The sequence below is a fragment of the Squalius cephalus genome (genome assembly GCF_949319135.1).
Source record: "Squalius cephalus genome assembly, chromosome: 6".
Taxonomy (NCBI): domain Eukaryota; kingdom Metazoa; phylum Chordata; class Actinopteri; order Cypriniformes; family Leuciscidae; genus Squalius; species Squalius cephalus.
The window spans coordinates 12,093,273-12,119,086 of NC_137127.1; the positions used below are offsets into that span (position 1 = coordinate 12,093,273).

General features: G+C 36.9%; 1 protein-coding gene across 1 annotated transcript; it reads left to right on the plus strand.

The window, feature by feature from the left end:
- Positions 1–5,612: 5,612 nt before the first annotated feature.
- On the plus strand, positions 5,613–25,405 carry slc6a15 (solute carrier family 6 member 15). The gene is made up of 12 exons (XM_079873646.1): positions 5,613–5,778; positions 7,048–7,526; positions 12,336–12,493; positions 12,672–12,798; positions 12,938–13,119; positions 17,326–17,436; positions 18,932–19,173; positions 19,317–19,506; positions 20,718–20,910; positions 21,903–22,062; positions 22,775–22,937; positions 23,915–25,405. Exons 2-12 carry the CDS (start codon positions 7,220–7,222, stop codon positions 24,302–24,304), a joined length of 2,223 nt encoding a protein of 740 aa, XP_079729772.1. The 5' UTR covers positions 5,613–5,778; positions 7,048–7,219; the 3' UTR covers positions 24,305–25,405.
- Positions 25,406–25,814: the final 409 nt, after the last annotated feature.

The window sequence follows — 25,814 nt, forward strand, 5'->3', positions numbered from 1 at the left end:
TACGCTTGTTTGGTGCGCACCCGAGTGCGATTGCTGCATTCACACCTGCCCGAGCGAACCGCACCAAGGGGAACAACAAACCCTTGTGCTATTCAACCGAACTAAATGAGGCAGGTGTGAAAGCACCCTTTCATTTGAACTGCACCAGAGTTCGTTTAGAAGCGGACCAAGGGTGTTTACACTTGGCATGTTTGGTTCGATTAAAACGAACCCTGGTGCGATTGTTCTCTTAGTGCGGTTCATTTGAATTAGGGTGCTTTCACACCTGAATTTGTTTTGTAATCTGGTGCATTTTCTCCCTTGTTTCATTTCGTTTAGGCATTTGTGAACACGGCAATCGCGCTCAGATCCGCTCCAAAACAATCGCTCCGAGATCGCCTGAACGAGGTGGTCTCGGCCCGATTGCAAACAAACTCTGGGATGGTTCGCTTGAGGTGTGAAAGCAATTGGACCCAACGGACCAATGAATCAAATAGTATTATAATTCATAACGGGTTTTGTGTTATATAAAAAGCAGTAGTGATTCTGTGAGTGACCACATTAATTATTACAGTTGAAAACTAAAAGAGCACCTCTTCATCTTAAAATGTAATTACGCTTCTCTGTGCGAGAATGCTGTGCCGATGAAGCCTTGATTCCTGCTCTAGCTGCATTATAACATTCGTCTAGTATTTGCGTGTGTCCGGACACAGTTAACATCTAGACAATGCTGGAAGATCCAGAGAGAGCGTGTTTGAATTTGCTGCAGTATTAATATGAATGTAGTAGGCTATATAAATTAACAGCGGGAATTTGTATAGTGTTTGCGTGTGTCTCGACAGTTACAAATAAAGCCACAATAAGCTCATGGAGCGAACTTGTCAATCATCTTAAAGGATTACACAGAGGAAACTCTGACCAATAAGAGGACAATTGTACTCGCATGTCTAAGGAACAGAAAGAGACTCAGGAAGCGTGGAAGCGGCCATCTCTGCTGAGGGCTCAGGTTTAGCCGTGGCAGCGGCCATCTTTGCCGGAGACGATCTCTCAGGCGTGGCAGCGGCCATCTTTGCCGGAGACGATCTCTTAGGGGTGGCAGCGGCCATCTTTGCCATAGACGATCTCTTAGGCGTGGCGGCGGCCATCTTTGCCGTAGACGATCTCTCAGGCGACGTGGCGGTGGCCATCCTGGGAACCAGAATCAGGCGTGGCCGCCTACTTGGCTGGAGATTCCCCTTTAATGCTGCTGGATTCATCTGTGGTCGGTCGTTCTGTAACATTGAGGCAGGAACGAAGTGGAGAGAGAATCCACATGCAAGCACTACTTTAATGAAACAAACAGGAAATCCAGGGCAAACAATGGAACACAGAACTCAGGACTGGAACATGGAACATGGAACATGGAACATGGAACATGGAAACAGCTACAACAACCAACAAACAACAACTGAAGCACAGAGGTTTAAATACACAGTCAAACAAGCTAAACAAGATAACAAGGGGGCGTGGTTAATCAGAAACACCTGGGGAGACTAATAAACAAGAAAAACTACAAAGGACTACAAAACATGGCACAGGACAAGAAATAACAATAGTCCACACAAGACAAGGGGAACACAAGACAGGAATCATGACACCAGAACACAGCATTGTTTTGGATGTTCGGTAAGTTCCATCAAAATATAGCCTACGTAAAAAAAAACTACCAATTGTGAACATATTCCTATGCTTTTTGGTTCAGTATATTTAGGTTCGGTGTTAAAATGCCAATATGAACGCTTAAGTGGACTTAAATGTTGTTGTTTTTTGGTCCGGTCCGGACCTAACAAACCGAACTACAAGTGTGAAAACACCCAATGTTTTAGTAGTATTGCATATGTTGTTTGTACAGCATAAAGACAAAAATACAGTAAATATATTTTAATAATAATATTTATGGATTTTTATTAATTTTATTTTAGCTTTCATCGAATGTAAAATATTTCCCACCTCCCTTTACACTGCATGTATAAGAAATGAACAAACTGAAAAAATCACATTATTATTATAAAAAGTTCACATTATTATTACTGAATGACTATTCCTGTTGGTATCTAACCTTAATTGTCTTTTTTTCTGGGTTTGCACGGGTTCATGCAAGTACCTGACACTGCCCTCTTGACCCAATATTCAATTTAATATGTGAATATTGCAGTTCACAAAGTGAACCTATTGATATCAAATTATAGACCTTTTTTTTGTCTATGATATTTCCCATAGGTTTCATTCCTTAAAGGATTCCCAACCCTCTGATTATCCCATGACTAAGTTGAACCCAATGACACAGAAATATTTTCTTGAGAAAGAAGAGTTTCAAGACCACATTGAAATTAATCCTCTCAATGTCAAGCATCTCCGAGATCTTGTGAAGGCACTGCTGTCCACTCCAATTCCCATATTAATTCCATTATCTTGGGACAGTTTAGATATAATAAAAGGGTACCGGACAGAGGGAGATAAAGATAAAGCGAGAGAGAAAAAGCAGAGGGGAGAGTATTATACATCTTTTTTTCATTAGGATAAAGGTAACTACAGCATGGGTGGGATTCAATGGTATGTGAATGGTGTCAGAGTATATTAAATGCTAATTCACTCAGGGAAAAGCCGCTTACTGTCCTGGGCTTGCTGGACACTCATTCAGTACAGGACTCTTTAAAATGGATATTTGTGATTCAGATGCATATTTATTTAGAATCATATCATATCGCATTACATTAAGTATAATTTCAGTAATGGAAATGAGCACTGATCAAACTTGGAGATTGGAGATGGATGCATGAAATACCACTTTCTGGAATTTGTATATTTATCTCCAAGAAAGCAACAGTGTATGAATTGTCTATTGTATACTTTAAATTGTCATAATGATATATAGATTAATTAAACTCTTTGACTCAAACTATTATAAATTAGTTGTTCCACAAAACCACAACAGCCACAATTTTAAAATGGACATCTGGTATTGGGGTAAAAAAACAAACGAATAGAGCAACTTGTGACAGCAGCAAAGCATCGTGTTACTTGACTGGCGTAGTTAAGAAATTAACTATTTAACAGGTAGGTAGAACAACCTGCCATCTGTGACAGACTGGTTTGTGTTTGTTATCATCACATGCTGGAACCATTCCCAAAATAATGCCCTGGGAGATGCATAATGCATGTTTATGCATACATGTATGTATAATGAATGATTCCTAAGATGTGATATTTCAACATAAATGTAGTTCTAATAATCTATTGAGATGTCTGTGGCATAATTAGCTTTATGTTTCATCTAATGGTGTCATGGATTAAACCTTATCCAAGGAAACTGCTCCTGTGGCTCATCACAATGTGCTGAGTGCAATGTAACATCACACTAAAGGTCCAGGAACATTATGATCACCTCCAGCTATCAGCAGTACAGTCACATGTCACAAACAGACAACAGCCTGGGAACAAGAAAGCAATCGATGTGCCCTTTTAAAGAACAAGTTATTACTTTATAATCAATTACACATTTTCCAATTAGTATACTAGCAGCATGTATCAGAGTTACTTTCCAGAACCTTTACACTGACTGTCCCTCAGTGTTGGGAGTCACATAAAATCTTTAAGAAATGCTTGTTTTTTTACACACATTCAAATAAACATAATTTATTTTAAAGGGGACATGCCATGAAAATAGGACTTTTCCATGTTCAAGTGCTATAATCGGATTCCCAGTGCATTTACCAAACCAGAAAACATGAAAAGTGACAATCCAGTAACTTTGTTTTGGTAAGCCTTTCTCTGCAAGCATGTCAAAAAAATAAACTGATCAGATTTCACTCCCTTTCTGACATAGGGAGGGGATTTTATTATAATATTACAGCCCCATCTGCACATTTCCACCTTGGCACCGCCATTTGGTTTTCGCAAACGACAACAATGTAACGTTAACCAGTTATAACGTAATGGAAAAAGTTCTAGCGAAGCATGCAAACTGTTCTGTAGTTGGTTGTACAGACGAGCACAGAACACTATTTGACCCCCCAAAAAATGTCACAGCTGTCTTAAAGACCTCAGGGAACTGTCGACTTGTGTAAAAGCAACATGACGGTACATGTAACATAATCAATGTAACTCCACAACAACTAGCTTACATAAATGTATCCACTAACCATTCAGAAATGTCCAGGTGCGTCTAAAAGTTGCAATAAGTGCGATTATTCACATGTTTTGTTATTGTATCCGAAGCTCGTGTAAAAGGATCGATCGTCTTCTGAACGGGGCGGGGCGGGGAGCAGCAGCTCATTTGCATTTAAAGGGACACACACAAAAACGGGCGCGTTTTGCTCGTACCCAAAAAGGGGCAAATTTGACAAGCTATACATGATCTGGGGGGTATTTTGAGCTGGGGGAAAAATTTCACAGACACATTCTGGGGACACTTATATTACATCTTGTGAAAAGGGGCATAATATGTCACCTTTAAGGTGTCCTTGTTACAGTGTAATTATACATTTAAATAGGCTACTGAGTAATAATAAACAATGTACTTACTTTAGGGTTAGGGTTAAGAATAGGGGTTGGTTTAGGAGTAGTTGCACGTAAATATGCATATGTAGTTATTACTACAGTAACTACATGTAGCATGTGTAACAAGGACAGTAAAATAAAGTGTTACCAACACATTTTAGAAAAGAACATGAGCTTAAAGCCTAACATTTGCCTGTACATTTTTAATTGATACTAAACTACAACAATTTTAACTGATAAATACTGCCAATTTATTTACATTTAGTATGAAGCTACATTTTTGTCACTGTTATAGGCTAGCGCCACACTTTGACTAAACAGCATCACATTTTTTGTATACTTTTGTATACAGATTGAAAATCTGACATTTTGATTAAGAGTTATTTTGTTTTCATTAAAATAGTAGGCCTATTCGCTGAGGAGCCACGTTGAAACATCAGTCAAACATGTATAAATGGAGCTACGTGTGATACGAAGAGCATGAGCCAAGGAATTAGTGAATGTAAAACACATTATTATTATTAGAAATTATGAATTATAACCAAAAAGTCACAATTTATTCATTTTGTTTTCTCTATAGCGCCCCCAACAGTGCAATTTACGCGCATTTGATTTCTCCATTTATTCCCTGAGTAGGGGCGCGCGTTTCAGACATCCAAATTTCAAGTTTCTACCATTTACAGATCCGTACATCCCGTTCTAAGACAAAAAAAAAAAAAAAAAGCATAATAATAATCCAGACAAAACAGCAGCGTTTCCAACGAAGTGGCCCTTTGATTAAATCCGTGTCAATATCTATGATTTCAGCCATTTTATTGTAAAGCTGATGTAAGATTTCCAAGCACGAGGTTACCGGTACACCCCTAAAAATCAGCTTGTGGTGGGCTGTAGTGGGTTGTACCACTGTTTTATGTAATGGGGTGGGGGTGGGGGTCCGATTTACAATTATTTTCAAACATCAAAAACACACTCTAAACCAAAATTCAGTGTTGCCATATTAATTGATCTGTTCAAATAAATGATGTTAATAGCCTACATAAGACACGCCTATTCTACTTCTTCGGGGATCTCAAATCAGTTCCCTCCCCAATCCCGTGTGGGACGGACGACACTGATACAGTAGACAGAGCATCTGCGCCTCCTGCATCACATTTACATCAGATTGTATATGAGATGTCCAAACCATCGAATATAAACCGTATTTAGGTCGAAACAGCTCTTTTCAAAACCTTTGTTCATTTCCATTCGATTCGTTATAAGGTAAGATTGTTTTATTTTTCTATTTGATTGTGCTTATTTGACATAGGGATGAGAACGGCTGCGCAATCACATCCAGTGTGTATGATGAAACCTCGCACATGGGTGACAGTAAATTCGGGCGGGGGGTAAAAATGAAGTTCTTTACAAATGTATATTGTATTTCATTCGTAAATAATAAATGTTATTCGCATGAGCGTAAGTGTCTATTTTCAGTCAGTGTTTTTTTCCTAAAATAAGTGGAATTTAAATTGGATCTACACATGTTGACACAATGGCCTTTGCTAATGACAAATTATGTACTTTAGCCTATATTGTTGACACCCTATGCGCATATAGATTTCATGACCTTATTTTAACGATGCTTTTTTCCCCCTTTTTTTTTAGCTCATTTTAAAAGATTTTAGAGAATATAGGCGTTATTTTTTAAGAGATTTGACTGTAAATTCAATAACGAAGAGGCCAAAATGTGTTCTGCTGGAGGCTGCAAAAGGTGCAGCCTTGAAAGAAATCTGTTAATCACATGAGCTTCGACCGAGAGCGGCCGTGCAGCATCATTCACATTGTACACTCGTGGTTTAGCATACAATGTACAAAACCAGAGGTTTCGAGCCACAAAAGATTGATTTAATAGCGTGATTACTATTATTTCACTGTCCATCTATTGCAAATCCGCTCTTCAAACCTTTATTCTGGGGCGATGCGCCACGTGATCACAGAAGGCGCGCTCTTGTCTGTTTGGGTTCGTATGCAAATGAACCGACCTCGTGCTATGAAGTGGGGCTTAAATTATTTAGATGGGAAATATGATCGTGTTCCGAACGATTCGGTTGGTTTAAATGACATTTGATATCAGATGGAAGCTGTGATGCGAGTCATGGTTTACTCACAGCCTCCTATTGAAAACACTGTATTGTGCTCTATTTACGTTCGTGTAACAAATTTGCTGTTACTAAAATGAATGCGAAATTAAAAGTACTCTCTATGTGAAAGAAATCTCGCGATTTTTTCCCTAAACGTAATGCATAAACTGTCCCAACTTAATGAGATATTCTGGGAATTACACTTGTTTCTGTGATATGCAGTCAGTGGAGAAAAATAAAGATTTGTGTTATCTGCCTGATGTAAAACAATAAGTTATTGCTACAAAAATATTACATTTGTAAGTCATCTTTTTTTTAAGGACATTTAACATGCAATTAAGTGTCACATTGCATCATGTGTGGGGAATTAAGCTGTCTAGTTTCTGTTCTTTGTTTTTGTATCTAATAGGAAGCCTGTACCGTGAAAATGAGAAGATAAACGTTTCATCAACCCACACTTTTCTTTCCGTTGACTAAATTAGTCTATCTGACCTACATCTGCCCTTTTGAACGAAACCTACCCTGTCGAAAAGGATTTCCTAGAATCTCTCCCTCCCCATCGCCAAAAAAGACATTTTCAAATGCCCAAAAACAGCAAAACCGTCAAGCGAGAGATTGACGATGACGATGTTACGGAATCTGTCAAAGATTTACTCTCCAATGAAGATAGCTGTGAGGACTCTTTCAAAAAGAGCTCTCTAATGGTAGGAGATGTTCCTCAGAATAAGGAGCGGGATGTTGAAGAGGGCTCAGAGGAAGAGGAGGAGGAAGAGGAGGAGAGACCCGCCTGGAGCAGCAAGCTCCAGTACATCCTCGCCCAAGTGGGCTTTTCAGTGGGCCTGGGCAACGTCTGGAGGTTCCCATATTTGTGCCAGAAAAACGGTGGTGGTAGGTTATGCATTTCAGCAAAATACATTTTTTATAAGAGTGTAAATCCAATTAAATGTCTCAAAATGACCATTATCAATTTAATACATAGATATATGATCAGCATTATTTTAGAGCTTACAAAAATGTCCTATATTTTCCTTTTTTATTTAAAACGAATATCCTATCAGTACACAATCATACTGAATTGCAGTACCTATTCTCATTGTTAGGAAATATACATTTACACACACACACAGGTTTGTTTTGCTATACTTGTGAGGACATTCCATAGGCGTAATGGTTTTTATACTGTCCAAACTGTATATTCAGTCCCTCTACACTAACATTACCCATCACAGAACACTTTATGCATTTTTACATTTTTAATAAAACACTGTTTAGTATATTTTTTTAAGCCATTTGAAATACGAGGACTCAGGAAATGTCCTCATAAATCACATTCACGTTGTAATACCAGTGTAATACCCATGTCGTTATACAAATTTCTATCCTCATAAATCACAAAAACAATTGAATGAAGAATCTTTAGAGAGTCTGTGGACTGGGAATTGAATCTGAAACTGTGAACTTTTTCAGTTCAGTAACACTATCTTCTATCAATTACAGAATATTTTTTTAATTGTGAGAACCCTTGTGGTTCCCCTCAAAATGTATATAAATGGAATTAAATAAACCATTGTTTTTATAATGCTTGAACACAAACCTCATTTCAAAAACTTGACAACCTAAAGTCAGACATATGTCTGACACCTTATTTGCAAGTTCTCATTATACATTTCCTGCATACGTGTCTGCAGGAAACACGATTCTCAGTGCCAGAGGTCTTTCTCTGAAAATACACACAATTAAGAGAAATGAATGTCATTTTGAGGCATAATATTACAACAAATAAAATAAAACTTAGTCAAAATAAACAAAGATCTGCCATAATGAAGTGGTCCACTCAGGGGTTATCAAACCTCTCCTGAAGGATCCCAGGCACTGCACATTTTGTATGTCTCCCTGACACACATTCAGGTCTTGCAGTCTCTACTAATGAGCTGATGAGTTGAATCAGGTGTGTAAAAAAGACATACAAAATGTGTGGTGCTGGGGGTCCTCCAGGACAGGTTTAAAAAAAAAACTGCCCCATCAATCAGACCCATTGCCACAGGTATCTAAAAGCAAGCACCTATACATGCAGTCTGCATTTACAATCATTTGTGAAACAAATGGTTCATTCTGAAGAGCTCAGTGAATTCTAACATGGTACTGTGATAGGATGCCACCTTTGCAATAAGTCAAGTTTGTGAAATAATCCCTGCTAGATAGGCCCTATTCCATGGTCAACTGTAAGTGGTATTATTGGAAAGTGGAAGTGTTTAGAAACAGCAGCAACCCAGCCACAAAGCAGAAGACCACATAAAGTTACAGAGCGGGGTCACCAAGTGCTGAGGTAAAAGTTGCCAACGCTCTGCAGATTCCATAGCAAAAACTGTGCGGCAGAAGCTTCATGGAATGGGTTTCCATGACCGAGCAGCTGCATGCAAGCCTCATATCACAAAGTCCAATGTCAAGTGTCGGATGGAGTGGGGTAAAGCATGCCGCCTCTGGACTCTGGAGCAGTGGAAACATGTTCTTGGGAGTGACGAATCACGCCTCTCTGTTTGGCAGTCTGATGGGCGAGACTGGGTTTGCCAAATGCCAGTAGAACGTAAGCTGCCTGATAATGGTATAATGGGGCTGTTTTTCAGGAGTTAGGCTAGGCCCCTTACTTCCAGTGAAGGGAAATCTTAATGCTGAAGCATACTAAGACATTTTGGACAATGCGATGCTTCCAACTTTATGGGAATGGCTCGCACAGAGCCCTGACCTCAACCTCGTTGAACAACTTTTGGCTGAAATGGAACAGAGATTGCAAGCCAACACTTCTCGTCATGGGTGTAAATTTCATCAGCAGTTTGGAGGGACAACGATAGTTGTTTAAATACGAGTTAGGTTCACCATGTGGTCATATTATAATTATTAAATTATCTGGCATCCTCCACATAGTATTTTAGGTTTCGTCTGGGATAGAGGACGTCTCTGATATTCAGCAAGCCCACTGATCTGCCACTTAACATCGTATTGAGCAAAACCCAACACAACGGTAGATCTAAAATATAAGCCTCGTATCAGATCACACATAGGCTTATCGCCATGTTAGTTGTAGTGGGTGACTTACTATCCAACAAGCTGCAGCATTAAACAAGCTACCAAACAAGCTGGGTAACGTTATAGCGGATTTATGGGGGGAAAAAAACGGTTATCATAATTTTTTGTCATGACTAATTTATTAATGACTCAGCATCGTCTGTATTAAAGAGAAAAGAATCACTTCATCCGATGTTTAAAGTGAATAAAATAGCCTTGACAGCCAACTCAGCCAACTTAGCCTTCCACAATACTGAAGAACTTAGTTTTCTCCCACTGGACTTGTGTGTAGGTGAGGTAAAGGGAAAGCGGGCAGTGGACCAAAACACTGTGAGGCAAGGGACGGGAGACTCAAAATGTTTCTAAACTTACAGCGCTTTTAAAAAAAATAGTTTTACTACTTACACAATTATTTTAAGTATATATCATTATATTATTTACACTACACAGTGTGGTTTTTAATGATATTTTTAGGGGGGGGGACAACCCTTCCCAGAAGAGTGGAAGCTGTTGTAGCTGCAAAGGGGGGGACCAACTCAATATTAATGTCTGTATTTAGAATGCAATGTCATTACAGTCCCTGTTGGTGTAATCGTCAGTTGTCCCGATACTTTTGTTCATATAGTGTATATCAGTCAATAAAAACGAATTAGAAACAGTTGTTTGAGTGAGATATCTATGTTCTCACATCAGTCAGGCATGGCATTGAAATGAAACGTTTTGCATGTTACAGGATAATCACAGGTTATATTACCCATCTGTGATTATACAAAGCTGTTTAATGTCAAGAGAAAGCAGATTACAGCTTCTTAACCTAGTCTCCCTGAGAACAATGACATACAGTAGATAAGATTACTCATGTCTCTCTTTGTTCTCCTTATGTCATTTGGAAATGACACTTTCAGCGTTAGTGAATGATTTCTGTATCAGAAAGAAAGACAGACGAGAAAGAAACATATGCAATAGCTATCATTTGTATACACTTTTCTGTCTAACTGCATGAGAATTTGACCACAACCCTGCCGTGTCTTACTACTTACTCCAGGTTATAATAAGTGCGTGTGGCCACCCTGCTGTGCAGATCTGTAATTAGATTAAATAGGCCACTGTGTGTGGGCTGTCTCTGTCTTTGCCAGGGCAGAGCAACCACAACACCGCACCATCTACAGTATGTGGCATCAATGACAGCATATTTTGTCCTCAAAGAAACACACCTATGACGTTTTGCTGCCCCAGTCTGCCAGATGTCATCTTAGGCACAACCCGTGGAGTCATACATTTTTAAACAAGCATCTCACTGCGCACCAATCTGACCTACATTAAACCTTAAACAAAATGCAAAAACATGACAATTTTGGTAAGATTCTAATACTTCAAAGTTAATTGGGCACAACACAAGATCTAAATACCACTATTGCTGACTACAATAAGGCTGCTAAATGCATTTAATGATAAAACATTAAAATCAGTGGTGGAGCTCACCTTTTTCATTGCCTGGGTCAGGTGCTCCAGAAATTAGATTACGCATATACTGTATGACAAAGGGAATCAATGCAAAATGGCTCAAAATTGTAAATTACATTTCATGATATTTCAAAGCCTGTACTGTATAGTTGCCACTTAATAAAATATACAGGTTGAAGTTGATCTTACAAACCAAGCTGCAGTTTACAGAACATAGAGTACTTACTGTCTAGTTTAATTTTTGTAAATGACTCTGTAGTTTATGTTTCTAATATGATTCAGGTCTCTAAATATACCAGATGGTGGTGTCTAAAATCATACTTATCTGTGAATCTCAGTAGGTTTCTATGTGTTAAAGCACATGACTGCAACATGTTGGAAGAGCAGCAGACCATCAAAGCAATGCCATTGTATTGAAGTTGTTCCCCATAAGGCACTGGGAAGGAATGTTCTATCCTGTGCCATTGGCAATGCTTGAACAGTTTTGAAATGTCAGTCTCGTCCTTCTTTGGCTCTCTGTAATGAGAGTTTAATTCAAGAGAGAAAGTATTTGCAGATAACAGTGGGTTAACCAGTTCTTTCATATTTTATATATTTTTTTAGATTGTACCAGTGTTGTTACAAAACTAAAACTATTAAACACTGAAAAACTGTCTTAAAATAAAGCTGAAAAAAAAAGTTGAATCATTAAAAGTGAAATAAAAATAACTTAAAGCTAAATAATAATAAAACAAAAGAACATAACTAAATTACTTTAAAATGAAAATTGAAAATATAAAAATAAAAGCTATTTCAAAATATTAATAAATACTATATAAATAATACTAAAATAACATTGGATTAGACACAAAACATTTACATGATTAGCATGATAAATAACCATAAATCAAGAAACAACAAACTAATAAATGAATGGATAAATAAATCGGCATAAAACCAGGAAAAAAAACTATCAATACAGTATAAAATACACACTAACGTTAAAAACTTAATTTTTTTTAGACACCAATAATGGCAGTTAAAGAATTATCAAACATTGACCTTGAAGAATGTTTGATTATCACTGTCACTTGTGTATCTGGCATACTGTATATCCCAAGTCCTGTGTATAACAGTGTGGAAGTTTGCTTCCAAAATAAATAGGGCCATAACCAGTTCTCCTCTTTGTAGGAGCGTATCTGGTTCCCTACTTCATTCTGCTGGTGGTGATAGGGATTCCCCTCTTCTTCCTGGAGCTAGCAGTGGGCCAGCGCATCCGACGGGGCAGTATCGGGGTGTGGAACTACATCAGTCCACGCCTGGGTGGCATCGGCTTCGCCAGCTGTTTGGTGAATATCAGTGCTTTCATGTAGACATACGTTATTTTAAGTGCACTGTATAAAAATAACCAAAGATGGACACAGTCTTTGCTCAGGGGAGAGGTGACTAATTAAACCTTTTAAAGAGTTGGGGAGATGGAGTAGAGGGTGTAGCTCATTCATTTAACTGCATTCGCTCTAATTGCAGGTGTGTTTTTTTGTGGCACTCTACTACAATGTCATCATCGGCTGGAGTCTCTTCTACTTCTCGCAGTCCTTCCAGCATCCTCTTCCGTGGCACGAGTGTCCCCTGGTCAAAAACAAAACGAATACATGTAAGTTATTTTTTTTAAATACATTCAGTATATTACATACTGTATGTAGACAGAAACAATAGATTTTAATATACTGAATAACTTTTCGAATGAATCTTATAATGCTGTACAAGATTATAAGTTTCATGTTATTGTGTAGATATTGAACCAGAGTGTGAGAAAAGTTCAGCTACTACGTTCTACTGGTATCGTGTGGCCCTGGATATCTCCGATTCCATCTCTGAGAGTGGAGGACTTAACTGGAAGATGACTTTGTGCCTGTTGGTTGCTTGGACCATGGTGTGTCTTGCTATGATGAAGGGTATCCAGTCTTCTGGAAAGGTAAGAAAAGTGTTTTGTATTTTGTTCTAGGAAAGTCTGCCTTTAGTCACAGAATAAAGTCAGCCAAGACCTCAAGGGATGTCTTAATAGTAGCACAGAGAGAAACACTGACCCTCAGACTGATCCGTCCTATATCAATGAGAACCATCAGCCTCTCATGTGATCCATGCCTGCATAACTTTGTGAAACGTGATGCAGCGTCCATACTGATAAAACCAAATGTGGTACTCTGACATCAGTGAGCTTTTGACCCGGTTCCCTTTTGACAGCTGATTTTCAATTCATGTGGGTATTAAAACCCCCATATTGAGGGGTTTTCATTTTTAAAGGCATCCATTATCATAGTGCATATGGGAAAAAATACATATAATTATACATGGGTAAGGAATAATTGACGACGGGCTGTTGAATTATTAGAAAAATAACGCACACCCGAGGTGGTAATGCCTCAGGTGTGTATTATTTTTCAATAATTCAACGGCCCGGAGTCAATTATTCTGCTTAAACTACAGTTACCACACCTCAAAACATTTTTCAGATGATGTATTTCAAGACATTTGTCAGGGTTTTGTCCTTAAATCGCTTTTAGGTGTAGGACTAATTTAAGCATCTAATCCTAAAACTCAGTTGCTAATTCCAAAACGTCACTTTAGAGCTGGTAACAGAGGCTTCAGCCACTGATAGCAGACTAATGCAGTTATTAATGCAGTTAGAGAGAGAGAGAGAGAGAGAGCAATCGTATGTGAACTACCTAAGTCTATGCGTCTCTCAACAGTGTTTGGCAGCAGCGTCTCAACTGCAAGTTTATCTGCTACAAGAACAGCGTCATTATTACCTCGCTAGTGAGAAATTTCATGTAGCTTTTAAGTTTGGTAAACAATTTTTCTGCTAAAATCATCAAAGCCAATCAATTGCTGATGTTTAAGTGGGAGAAAAAGCGGGAGAAACTTTCCGTACATAATAAAACGTAATTTTGTGGCAAAAAAAAAACATGCTCATCCACAATTCTTGCTGTTGTGGGCTGTAAGGACCTTTGAATCATTTGGCGAAGTGATATAGAACTATAATGCGGTCAAGACCTGCCTTGAACTACTTTAGCCGTATGTTTCCCTGAAAATAATTGCACACCTTAGAACGTTCGTCAACCAATCAGGTTCAAGCATTCCCCCGTAGTATAAATATGATTAATTACATATACGTTTCAATATCCACAAATTGATTACATTTGATTACAGGGTGCACTAAATAGATGTTTGCTCGTGATAGATCATCTATAGAGGTTTCTGAACAGCAGTTAAAGTTGGTATGAAACGAAAGTTGCAATAGCATTTTCTTCCCTATTGTGTATTCGAACAAGAATAAATGTAGGGCGGGACTTCATTTTGTCCATCAGCAATTGATTGGCTCGTTGGATGGTTGTGGTTTGCTATTGCTGTGATCTCATGTGAGCGACAGGTTTTCCCACCCACACGCCATCAGAGAAGAGAAGAAGGGAAGTTAAAGATTATAAGGGCACATTAATTAAAAAAATAAAATAATAATAATAATGATGATGATGTGGACGGATAAATAATTTAGAATTAATAAATACAGCAATATTCCACAAAAAAGGAGGAAATGTCCATTTTGGTTTCATGGTGACTTCAATATATTGCCAGTTAAAGGGACAGCAATCCCTTCTACTGTGTAAGTTTGGCCCCTCAGTCAGTAAGGATATTATAGTATGGGATATATATGCTATACTCTGAAGGGGATAAAGACAACCTTTGAAGCCTAATCTAGGATTTACCTCACAAAAGAATACCAATCTCTCATTCAACATTCCCACAAAAGCGTATTTCACACAAAAAAAATCCTACAGTGATTTTTTTCTTCTTCTTCTTTGTCATTGTGTGCACAAAAGCATGGCAGTGCTGGTTGCCATGGTTTTATGTGCACCATCCCTATTCACAGTTCTGTGGCACTGTACCCTGTAACCTTACTCAACTACAATTATTGGTGTTTGAGTATACTGTACTGTAGAATTAGAGTTGTGTCTGCAGGAAGAAGGATATATTTATTTAAAGGATCTTCGTATAACCTTTGTGATGCTTAACTTTTGGGGAACCACAAAGAAATGTCTTTTAATCTTTTAAGTTGTGGGATAGTTGAAGTTAAGACTTTACACTATAAGACTGGTCCGCCCTTGATGAATCAGAGATGAGTCAGTATAGGCTTTTGAGCATTATGGTCATACAGTATGTACAAGTCATTAATGCCATCAACAAAGGCCGTTTTGTTTACTTAAAAAAGTCATTTAAATGAATATATGACTGCACATATATTTTTTATATCAGACAGAGCATGGTGCTAGTAATGCCAAGGTCATGGATTTAAATCCCAGGGAATGCATGAACTGATAAAATGTATAACCTCAATGCAATGCAAGTTCCTAAAATACACATTAAAAATGAATATAACCCTAATTAAAATCTGTCCATAAAATCAATTATGTATGTGATTTAAGGATTAAGTTAAGTATTAATCATTAAAGCCCCCAAATTATCATTCTTGTAAAATAGAAAATTATGAAATTAAGTTTGGGGTGTAACTTTATGACTGTACTGAACTCATAAAGAGAACCAACTGTTCCCATTGCCGCAAGGTTTTGAGTCACAACAGAGTTATTGTAATATTTTTGAGCTTTTATTTTTATATTTTCAGATTTCAATTACAGTTTAAGTTATAGTAAAAATCAGTTTTATTAGTTTTTTTCTATAGCTTTAATTTATTCTTTATTACATTTAGTTTTAGTCATTTTAATACTTTAACGTTATCTTATTTTTATCAGTTAGTTGCCAAGGAAACATTTTTAATTTTAAGTTTAAAAAGTTTATTGAATAGTTATATTTTTTAGCTTTGCTTCAGTTTTCAAAAAAAAAAAAAAAATTTGTAATCACTTTAGATATAGTTTTAGTTAACAATAACAACACTGAGTCACACATGATCTCATTGTCAGCAACAATGCAAGATATAAAACTCAACAGTTCCATCTCTTTTGATGTACGTTTAGAGCAAAGCCTTTGGTTACAACATCCCTCGACAAACCGCAATCAGTATCATCATCTTAGTTCTGTAGCTGACTATCCATGTATTGCCAGGATAAGCACTAGACACTTAAGTCTAGGCTTTGTTCAGACAGTCAGCAAAAATAGTTCTGACTTAAATGCGTTTAGTTGTATTTTGAATGGCAAAATACCACATGAAAGTTTGAAACCCAGTTATTACAAACTAGATCAAAACCAAATCCATATGTCAGATTTCTGGAAATATGCTTCAGTCTGATTGAACTAGCCATTCAGGCTAGCATTTTACATCACACACAAAGTGTCTGCAGCTGTGTCTCAATTCACTCATTTACAGTCACATGTTGCATTCAGGCCTGTCATAGATGCCTAAACCACACCATCTGGCTTAAACAAAGCATCTATCTTCATTAACGTTCATTCAAAATGAGCTGTCTATTGTAATAAAATAATTTTTTCACTGTAATGTTTGAACAAATGCAAATGACTGTGAAAACGTAACTAAAAGTCCCTCTGTAGTCAATCATTTTATCCCTTAAAACTCATCTGTGAATGACAGCAGACCAAAATGACATATTTAAGCACTTTTTCCTTTAAAAAAAAAATGTCATGCCTTAAAATAACTTGAATGTAACTCTTCACCCTTGCCCCATTTAGTATGTGCGGTTCTATGAATATGCAAATTAGCCCCGCCTCCACTCACTGCTCAGAGATCCACTCGTTAATCACGCATTGACTTGATTGGTTACAAGGTATTTTGTGACGCCAGAAACACCAGCGATTTCAAACTGCGTTTTTTGAGACTGTCTTTGGTTCACTGCAGTTTTAAGGAAAAAAAAGTGTTGACTTATGAATTTACACATGGTTTGTCTTAGAGCATATTAACAACACCACATAGACTTATAAACAATATTAAAACCTTGATTTTCACCACAGGGGGACTTTAAAGGTTTGGAAAACAAACCAGAATTGGGTGCACTATAAAAAAGAAAAAGCCTTACAGTCGATTCGTAGTTTGTCAGCAAGTGAGGGCACATTTTTCTGCCCCTTAAGGTGCAGAAAATGATCTTACAGCTTAAGAAATACTAGCATTCAATTTTACATTGGCATTATTTGATAATCTGTTTATGTCTGACTGCAGGTGATGTACTTCAGCTCTCTGTTCCCCTATGTGGTGCTTATTTGTTTCCTGGTTCGTGCTTTCCTACTCAAAGGTTCTATAGACGGCATCATCCACATGTTCACCCCGAAGGTAAGACGCTGTGTATGTGTGAGCAGATGACACATTACCACAATGGTTAGACCAATTTATTCTACATGCTCTGGTTCACACTGCAGCAATTAATCCAATTTATTGAGAATTACCGTAATCATCCATAATTAATTCCTATGTGTATCACTCATCTCAGTTCGGTGAAGACCAGTAGATGTATCTATGGAAACAATACCCTAGCCAGATTTCCCAGCATGCATTTGTGATGTGACTCGGCAGAAGTGAATTAAATCTTCCATCAGCACACATTGAAATGCAGCAGACTGTCTAATTGTGCCAGCTATTTTACATAATATCCATCCAACACACAGACACAAGATGTGGTCACACTTTCTCCTCAGAGCAAAGGGCTGTCAATGTGTCCATTGTTGAGTTACATGTCGCTTTAGAGTCTTATCAGACGGTGGTTTGTGTAACACACAATTAAATGATAGTACGTGGCCAAAGCTTTAGATTTGTACTGCTTCTGTTTCACACACAATGGTAATTAGTACAGAGCCATTACAATCACTGCACTGCTGAAATGGGGGGACAATATTTTTTCTTTTTATATAAAATCCTATATTTAACAAGCTTTTTAGAGCTGTTTTTACATTTATGTTATCAATGGTGCAATTCAGTAGTTAAAAAGGCTGATTAAGTATTATTCTATTTATATTTATATAAATATTCTGTCATAATTTACTCTCCAAATGGTTAGATGCATTTTTTTATTCTGCGGAACACACAAAAAAAGAAATAATGTTGGTAACCAAACAGTTTTGTTGACTACTGACATCCATTATGGCCAAAAAAACCCTATTCTTTAGTAATATCTTCTTTTAGGTTCCACAAAAGAAAAGTAATTCACAGTGCTATTTTGGTATTATTTATACAATATTACAGTTTTCGTTCATGTTTTTAATTAATTTTTATATTTTAGTAATTATGTGATTATGTCACTTTTAGTGGGTTTTGATTCTTTTTAAATATTACTATAAAGGTTTCATTTATTTTTATTTCAGTTTTAGTTTTTTATTTCCATTTTTTTCCAGATTCCAATCATTTTAGTGCTTCAGCTTGAACTTATTTCAGGTAGATGCTGAGGCAATATTTCTAATTTTCTCAGTTTAAGTTGTCCATCTAATATATAGCTTTATTTTAATTAATAAAAAAGTTTAGTTTTAGTTAATGATAATAACCCTGAACAGCTTTGGAACAATAAAAGTGTGAGTAAATGATGAAAGAATTTCCCTTTAAGAGTGTTACTGTGTGTGTATGACTCAAGGTAATTATTTATATGATCATATGTTAAAATATGTGGTTTAAATGTTTAAAGTAGCTATCAGCCTGGATGGTTAAAAAATTGGCTTCTCAGTTTAACCATAGGCAAATTTATATATTTTCTAATGTTTTCAGATATTCTAAATAAAAAGCATATCACAGTGCATGATTTAGCATGTGACAAATAATAAACTTCACTATCTTCTTACAGCTGGAAATCATGCTGGAGCCCAAAGTGTGGCGTGAAGCTGCCACGCAGGTCTTTTTTGCCCTGGGTCTTGGTTTCGGTGGTGTTATCGCCTTCTCCAGCTACAACAAGCGAGACAACAACTGCCACTTTGATGCTGTGCTGGTCTCCTTCATTAACTTCTTCACCTCAGTGTTGGCCACTCTAGTAGTGTTCGCTGTGCTGGGCTTCAAAGCCAACATCATGATTGACAAATGTGTGGAAATGTAAGTCCAAGACAAAACCCTGAGTAGCAGTTTAGTAGCAAGTTCCAAATATTATTCAAATAAATTTACAGTCCATAACTGTCATGAAACTGCATACAGGTCCAATGACCGGTAGTTGAATTTCTTGTTTTAATGTATCTTAGGAACACAAAGAAGATCATTGATTTCCTTGGCAAAGAGATTAATCCAAGCTTGATCCCACACCATATTAACTTCAGTAATGTTAGCCCCGAGGACTACCAGCAAATGACCAGCGTTATCCAGGGCGTGATGGAAAACGATTACCCACGCCTAGGCTTAGACAACTGCGACATCAAAGAGGAGCTGAACAAGGTGAGGAGGAGCTTATAGTGAACTGATACACCACGGGGAAACCTTAGAGACACACGGGGAAACCTTAGAGACAACTGAAAACACAAACTTTCCATGGAATTTAACCCTGCTGGTTAGGCTCTCTCTCCAGTCATGTTTTGAAAGTTAATACAACACAAGAGAGCACTCGCTATCAAAAGTGTCATTTTAAAACCCATACTTCACAGCTATTAGAAAATCTAACAAACAAACTAAATAGATAGGGGTCAATGATGAGTAGCGTTGGGGAAAATTACTTTTAAAAGTAATGTGTTACCATATTGTGTTACTCCCTGAAAAAGTAACTACTAAGTTACTTTTTATGGAAATGAATGTGTTGTTACTTATGCGTTACTTTTTCTCACCTGGGCTGGGCCTGCTTGCTTGTTTTTTACTAAAAAAAATGTATTTTTTGTGGAAGCTTTTTTCCACCACAGAATAAAACATTTTAAAAGATAATTGCGCATTTACATCTCACAATTCTGACTTTTTTTTTCTCAGAATCGCAAGTTTATATCTCACAATTCTGACTTTATATCTCGCGTTTATATCATGCAATTCTGAGATCACATAAAGAGGATATATAAATACTTAAAAGTTTATGACCAAAATAATGGAAACTGCAGAGGAAGTACTTTAGTGGCCTTTAGTGTGTAGGAGATTAAGAGGCGCTACATGATGAAACAAAAGGAAATATATGTGGTACGTGTTGGCTGAGGTGATTCCATTATCAGATTAAACCACAAACACCTGCAAGAACCGTCATAGGCCTACTAGAATATGGCTCTTTCTTAACACAGGCACATTTCCTCCTGCATCTTTTGATGTGTTTTGTTTTACCCAAATCTATTTTTGTACGTTTCTGCTTGCTTCGACATAAACCCTCACACTAAAACATGTTGAATAATTCATGCAGAGGCCTCAAGCAAACTACAGCATTTTAACAGTACAGAATAAACAGATGTATGTACATTATCGCTATAGCAGTAATCTAATATTAATATCTTGACATTAAAAAAAAAAAAATGATAAAGTATATTTTACTTTTTCTGAGGAAAATACAAGTTATGTTTGCCTGTGCAAAACAAGCTGCCATGATACAAGTCAAGCCTAATCTTACACTTGTCTTTTTATTTATATGTTCATGTTTTTGAAGGCATGCTTGAATCCTACCTTTATCTTTTCTCTCACAGGCGGTGCAGGGCACAGGCTTGGCCTTCATCGCTTTCACTGAAGCCATGACTCATTTCCCAGCCTCACCTTTTTGGTCTGTGATGTTCTTCCTTATGTTGGTCAATCTGGGACTGGGCAGCATGTTCGGCACTATCCAGGGCATCCTTACCCCCATTGTGGACACCTTCAAAGTACGGAAGGAATACCTCACAGGTCAGCCAATGCCAAAAAAAAACATGACTCTGCAATATGAGAAGGAAACATTTTTACTTAATAATTTGAAGAATATAATGGATCATTATTTGATCTGTCTCTGAAACCATATGATAGATTTGCATTTTTAGCTGAAATATTCCTTTAATCACAACAAACATTATCATCAATGTTGAAAACACTTAATATTTTTGTGGAAATCATGATACATTTTTTTTCCTTAATCTTTAAAACAGAAATCTTTTGTAACATTATAAATGTATTTACTGTCACTTTTGATCAATTTAATGTATCCTTACTGATTCATCTTTTCTTTTTTTTTTTTTTTTATTCTACTGACCCCAAATTTTTACTTTAACAGTATACTGCATGGATTTAATTGACATTTAATCAGATTAAACCTAAATAATTTCACTTAAGTTTATCCATGTAAAGGTAAAAGTAACTTAAAGGGATAGTTCACTTTGAAATTAAATTTTGGTATGTTTTAGCTTACCTCAAGGGCATCCAAGATGTAGGTGTCTTTTTTTCCGCTTTAATTTAAATTTAACAACTTTAAATTGTTTTAATTTGGACTCTGTGCATGCTCTTTGAGACAGTGACCATAGACCTGCATTAAATGACTGACAGACAAGAACGGTTTGACCTAAAAATGTCAAAATTTAAACTACTGCAGAAAAAAAGACACCTACAATCTTGGATGCCCTTGAGGTAAGCTAAAACATACCAAAATTTTATTTCAAAGTGAACTATCCCTTTAAGTAACTTATCGGCCTGACAGACACATTTCCGTAACGTTAGGCTACTTCCACTACTCACAAAAGTCAACAATGCCCACTCACAGACGCAGAAAATCGAGTAACATTAATGAGAATAATAACTCTATGAGCTTTCATAAAATACTGAGAGGATAACGTCGTACCCCCTTCCCATTTCCAGTTTAACTTATCCTTTGGATTTATACACATTGTTGCTCTCTGCTTTCTTTACAGTTGGTTGCTGTGTACTTGCCTTCTTTATTGGTTTAATATTTGTCCAGCGATCAGGGAACTACTTTGTGGCCATGTTTGACGATTATTCTGCCACTCTACCCCTGCTCATCGTGGTTCTTCTGGAGAACATTGCTGTGGCCTGGGTCTACGGCACCGACAAGTATGTTACTCAGCCTCTAATTAGAGAGCTTACAGCGCCCTCTGGTGGCATGATGAGCGACGTATTTATATCAAGAGAATTTATCAACTACATTTATTTATTAAAATTCAAGTTTGTTACTGTCTTATACTACCTTAAGACATTTTTTATTATAATTATGCAATCATAAAAGAATAGATTGTTTTCACAACCCAATTAAATGACATAAACTACTACTTTCAATTGATTGTGGCATTGACTGATTAAATCATCTTGATTGAAAAAAGGCCAGCTCGCAATTTAAAAGTCTAAGATGTCTGAAAAAGATATTTTAAGATATATGACAAAAAATGAGTTTAAAATATTAAACTTTGTTTTTGTTTTGTTCATTTTCTTTTTTTATTAGAACTATTTAAAATATTTAAGACTAAATAAAAAAAAATAAAAACACTGAATACTGAGATTCATATTGATGTGAGAGGTATTTGTTTTCATCTTTATATACTGTATATTTATTGAAATTCAAGTTAGTTACGGTTACAAACTAACCGATGGAAAATAAATGTAAATGAAATTTCATACAGTATAGTGACCAAAAGTTATGTCCGGAGAGAATTGGTTTGAGGATTTGGTTTTAATGACCCTACAAGTTTGATTAAACCATCAAAATAAGCTAATTTGCAGTGATTGTGGCATTGATGCCTCTCTCTCTCTCTTCTGTGGGTTTATTCAGGTTCTTTGAGGATCTGAAGGACATGCTTGGTTTCACTCCATACCGCTTCTATTACTATATGTGGAAGTTTGTCACACCGGTGCTGCTGCTGGGTCTTCTGGCCGCAAGTCTCATTCAGCTGGGACTGTCGCCACCTAGTTACAGTGCATGGAACCAGCAACTGGTGGGTACACTTTAATACTTAAGGTGCAATAATGTTTTGAACTTAAAATATGGCTATCATTTTATTCAGACATTTTTTTATTCAGAGGTTATATTTCAGAGAGGTACAGATTCCATTCAGATTATTTCACCTATAGGTGTTCTGTTTTTGGTTTGTTTTTTAAACCTGAAACATATATATAATGTTTAATATATTTTGTACTAAAGTTTAAAAATCATTTATTAATTTAAGATTTTAAGACTAATTAATTTAGTCTTTAGAATTTAAGACTAATTAGGGTATTAAAATTGGTCTTTTGTCCATCTATTTGCATACTAAACTGTGTTTTATTTAGTCAGTTTTATTATTTAGTCATTCAAATCATTTCATTTCAAATCACTTTAAAGTAGTTTTCTGGGAAAATATGTAGCATTTAGAAATGTTTACAACAACTCAATATTACAGACAATAAATCAACATGAGGGATAATAAATAGAAATAAAAAGAGATAATATGGGAACATAGAACCTGCAAACGCATGTAAAAAATAAAATGTACATCTTGCATTCACCATAAATCAAATAAAACAAAAAATGAATTAAATAAAACAATCGGAAAAAAATCTCATGCTCACCAAGGCTGCATGTATTTGATCATGCATGTATTTTTAGCAGCCATTACTCCAGTCTTAAGTGTCACATGATCCTAATTATATAATACAATACCTGTAACAATGATAAAGTGAATTGTGCATCTTATTACAGTAATTGTCAGTTTTAAAAAGCTTAGGGTAAGGACATTTATTGGTGTGACTAGTGCAATTATGAGCACTAATCTATATGTGACTATTGAGATAAGTTAATGCCATTGCTTTTCAGAAAATTGACTGTTTCTTTAAGCCCAGGTTGTTCTAAGGCTTTCGATGCGCAGTTTTACCACAGGATTAAAGTGGAATTATTCCTTTGCCGGAATAATCCAATCACTGTGTCTGTTCTCAGGCTCAAGAACAGACTCTCAGCTATCCGCCCTGGGGCCTGGCTGTCTGCATCTCACTGGTGGTCACCGCCATCCTCCCTGTGCCTGTGGTTTTCATCCTGCGCTGTCTGAACATCATCGACGAGAACGCAGGAGGCCTGTCCACCGTCTCCTACAAGAAGGGCCGCATTATAAAAGACACCGCTTGTAGGAGCAGAGAAGAGGATGAAGATGACGCAAGTCTTCTCAACGCGAAGACGCCGAGCGAAGCCCCATCGCCCATGCCGGCCAACTACCGTAAGCAGAACGGCCCTCCTTCAAGCGCAGACGTCACGCTCAACGGTAGCTGCAGCACTGGATACACAATGCCCAATATTACAGACATTCCGGACATGCCCGAATCTGACTTGTGAGGACCTGTCCAGTGTCATCTGTAACTGTGAGGGCCAGCGTCAGTTCATTTACCCTGTAAGAACCTCATCATCTTCAAGTTCCAGCGCTTCAAATGTCAATCACCTGACTAACCAATCACAATCAAGCTCCCTCTCATTGAGATGAACAGGAATGCTAACAGACAGCATTCTCTTATTCTCTTTGCTTCGAACAGCTCTCTTCCATCCTCACAGGTCCAGGCCTGGTTACACAGACAGGGCTTAGATTAAGCCAGGATTAGGCCTTAGTTCAATTTAAGTAGCTTTTATATATGCGCCCTAGAAAAAAACATTACTGGTGTGCATCTTGAGACAAAAGACTGGCACCGACATATTTTTAGATATGTCAGTGCAAGTTGCTTTCAGTTAAAACAGCTCAAACATGCATTTTAGTCTGGGACTAGTTTAAGCCTCGTCTGTGAAACCGGGGGGTAATTGTATTATATGTGTAGCTAGCTCTAACGCACCCCTATCCCGACCCATTGCCCCAACTGCTTACATGCACTTACCCGACTCTCTAGGGGCCTGTAGACCCCTGGTTTATGCTCTACTCTAGAATGGCTATTTGTAAAAACAGATAATGTTGCAAGGCAGGGCAGTTACTGTCCACAAAAAAAAAAAAAAAAAAAGAGATTAGAAGCAGCTTAGCAGCTGTTGAAAAGACTAGAATGTAAATGTATGCGTAAAAAGTGGAAAACATGCAACATGTTTATCTTGGATGTAATTAAATTGTGTATGGATTGCATTTAATACAACCCTAACTCATTGTTCGAAAAAATGTGTGCCTAAACAAACCTAAAAATGTTAATAGAATACAAGGAGTGAATGTTGTACATTTAAGGTATTCTGTAAATATATTATGAATACATTTATTCTAATATAGTTTGGAATACAGATCATGTTTTTTGGTAAGTGCTTAATTCAGTACGCTGACTTTTTTTGTTTGTATGTTTGCTGACGTGCTATCATTGTATGGAGTCTTGATACTCCTCCCTCTTCCTGTATATATTTTTCATGAATTTGCTCAATGACGCAGTATTTTCTTTCTCAGTATTGAGATTAAAAGATAAAGGATTCAGACACACTTTTGTGCTTTACTACTTTGTTGCACTTCACAACAACATGACCACGATCAAAACTGTACATGGACAAATATTAAGGATGCACCAATATTAAAATTCTGCCTGATATATATATATATATATATTAGGGGTGTAACGATACACAAAACTGACGGTTCGGTACGTCCCACGGTTTTGACGTCTCGGTTCGGTTCGGTTCATTTAGGTGGGGTGGGGGGTTTAGAAAGCTAAAATTGCTTTTTTTTTTTTTTAAACAGTGCTTTAATTAACAAATTGTGTCCTTGTCTTTAAATTAATTTTAAGTAACAAGTAAACGTTTCGCAAGGATAAAAAAAATTGTATCTGCTGCTAATGCTGTAAACTATATAGGAGCCCTTACTTTCACATTACTATAACATTAAAGCTTAACA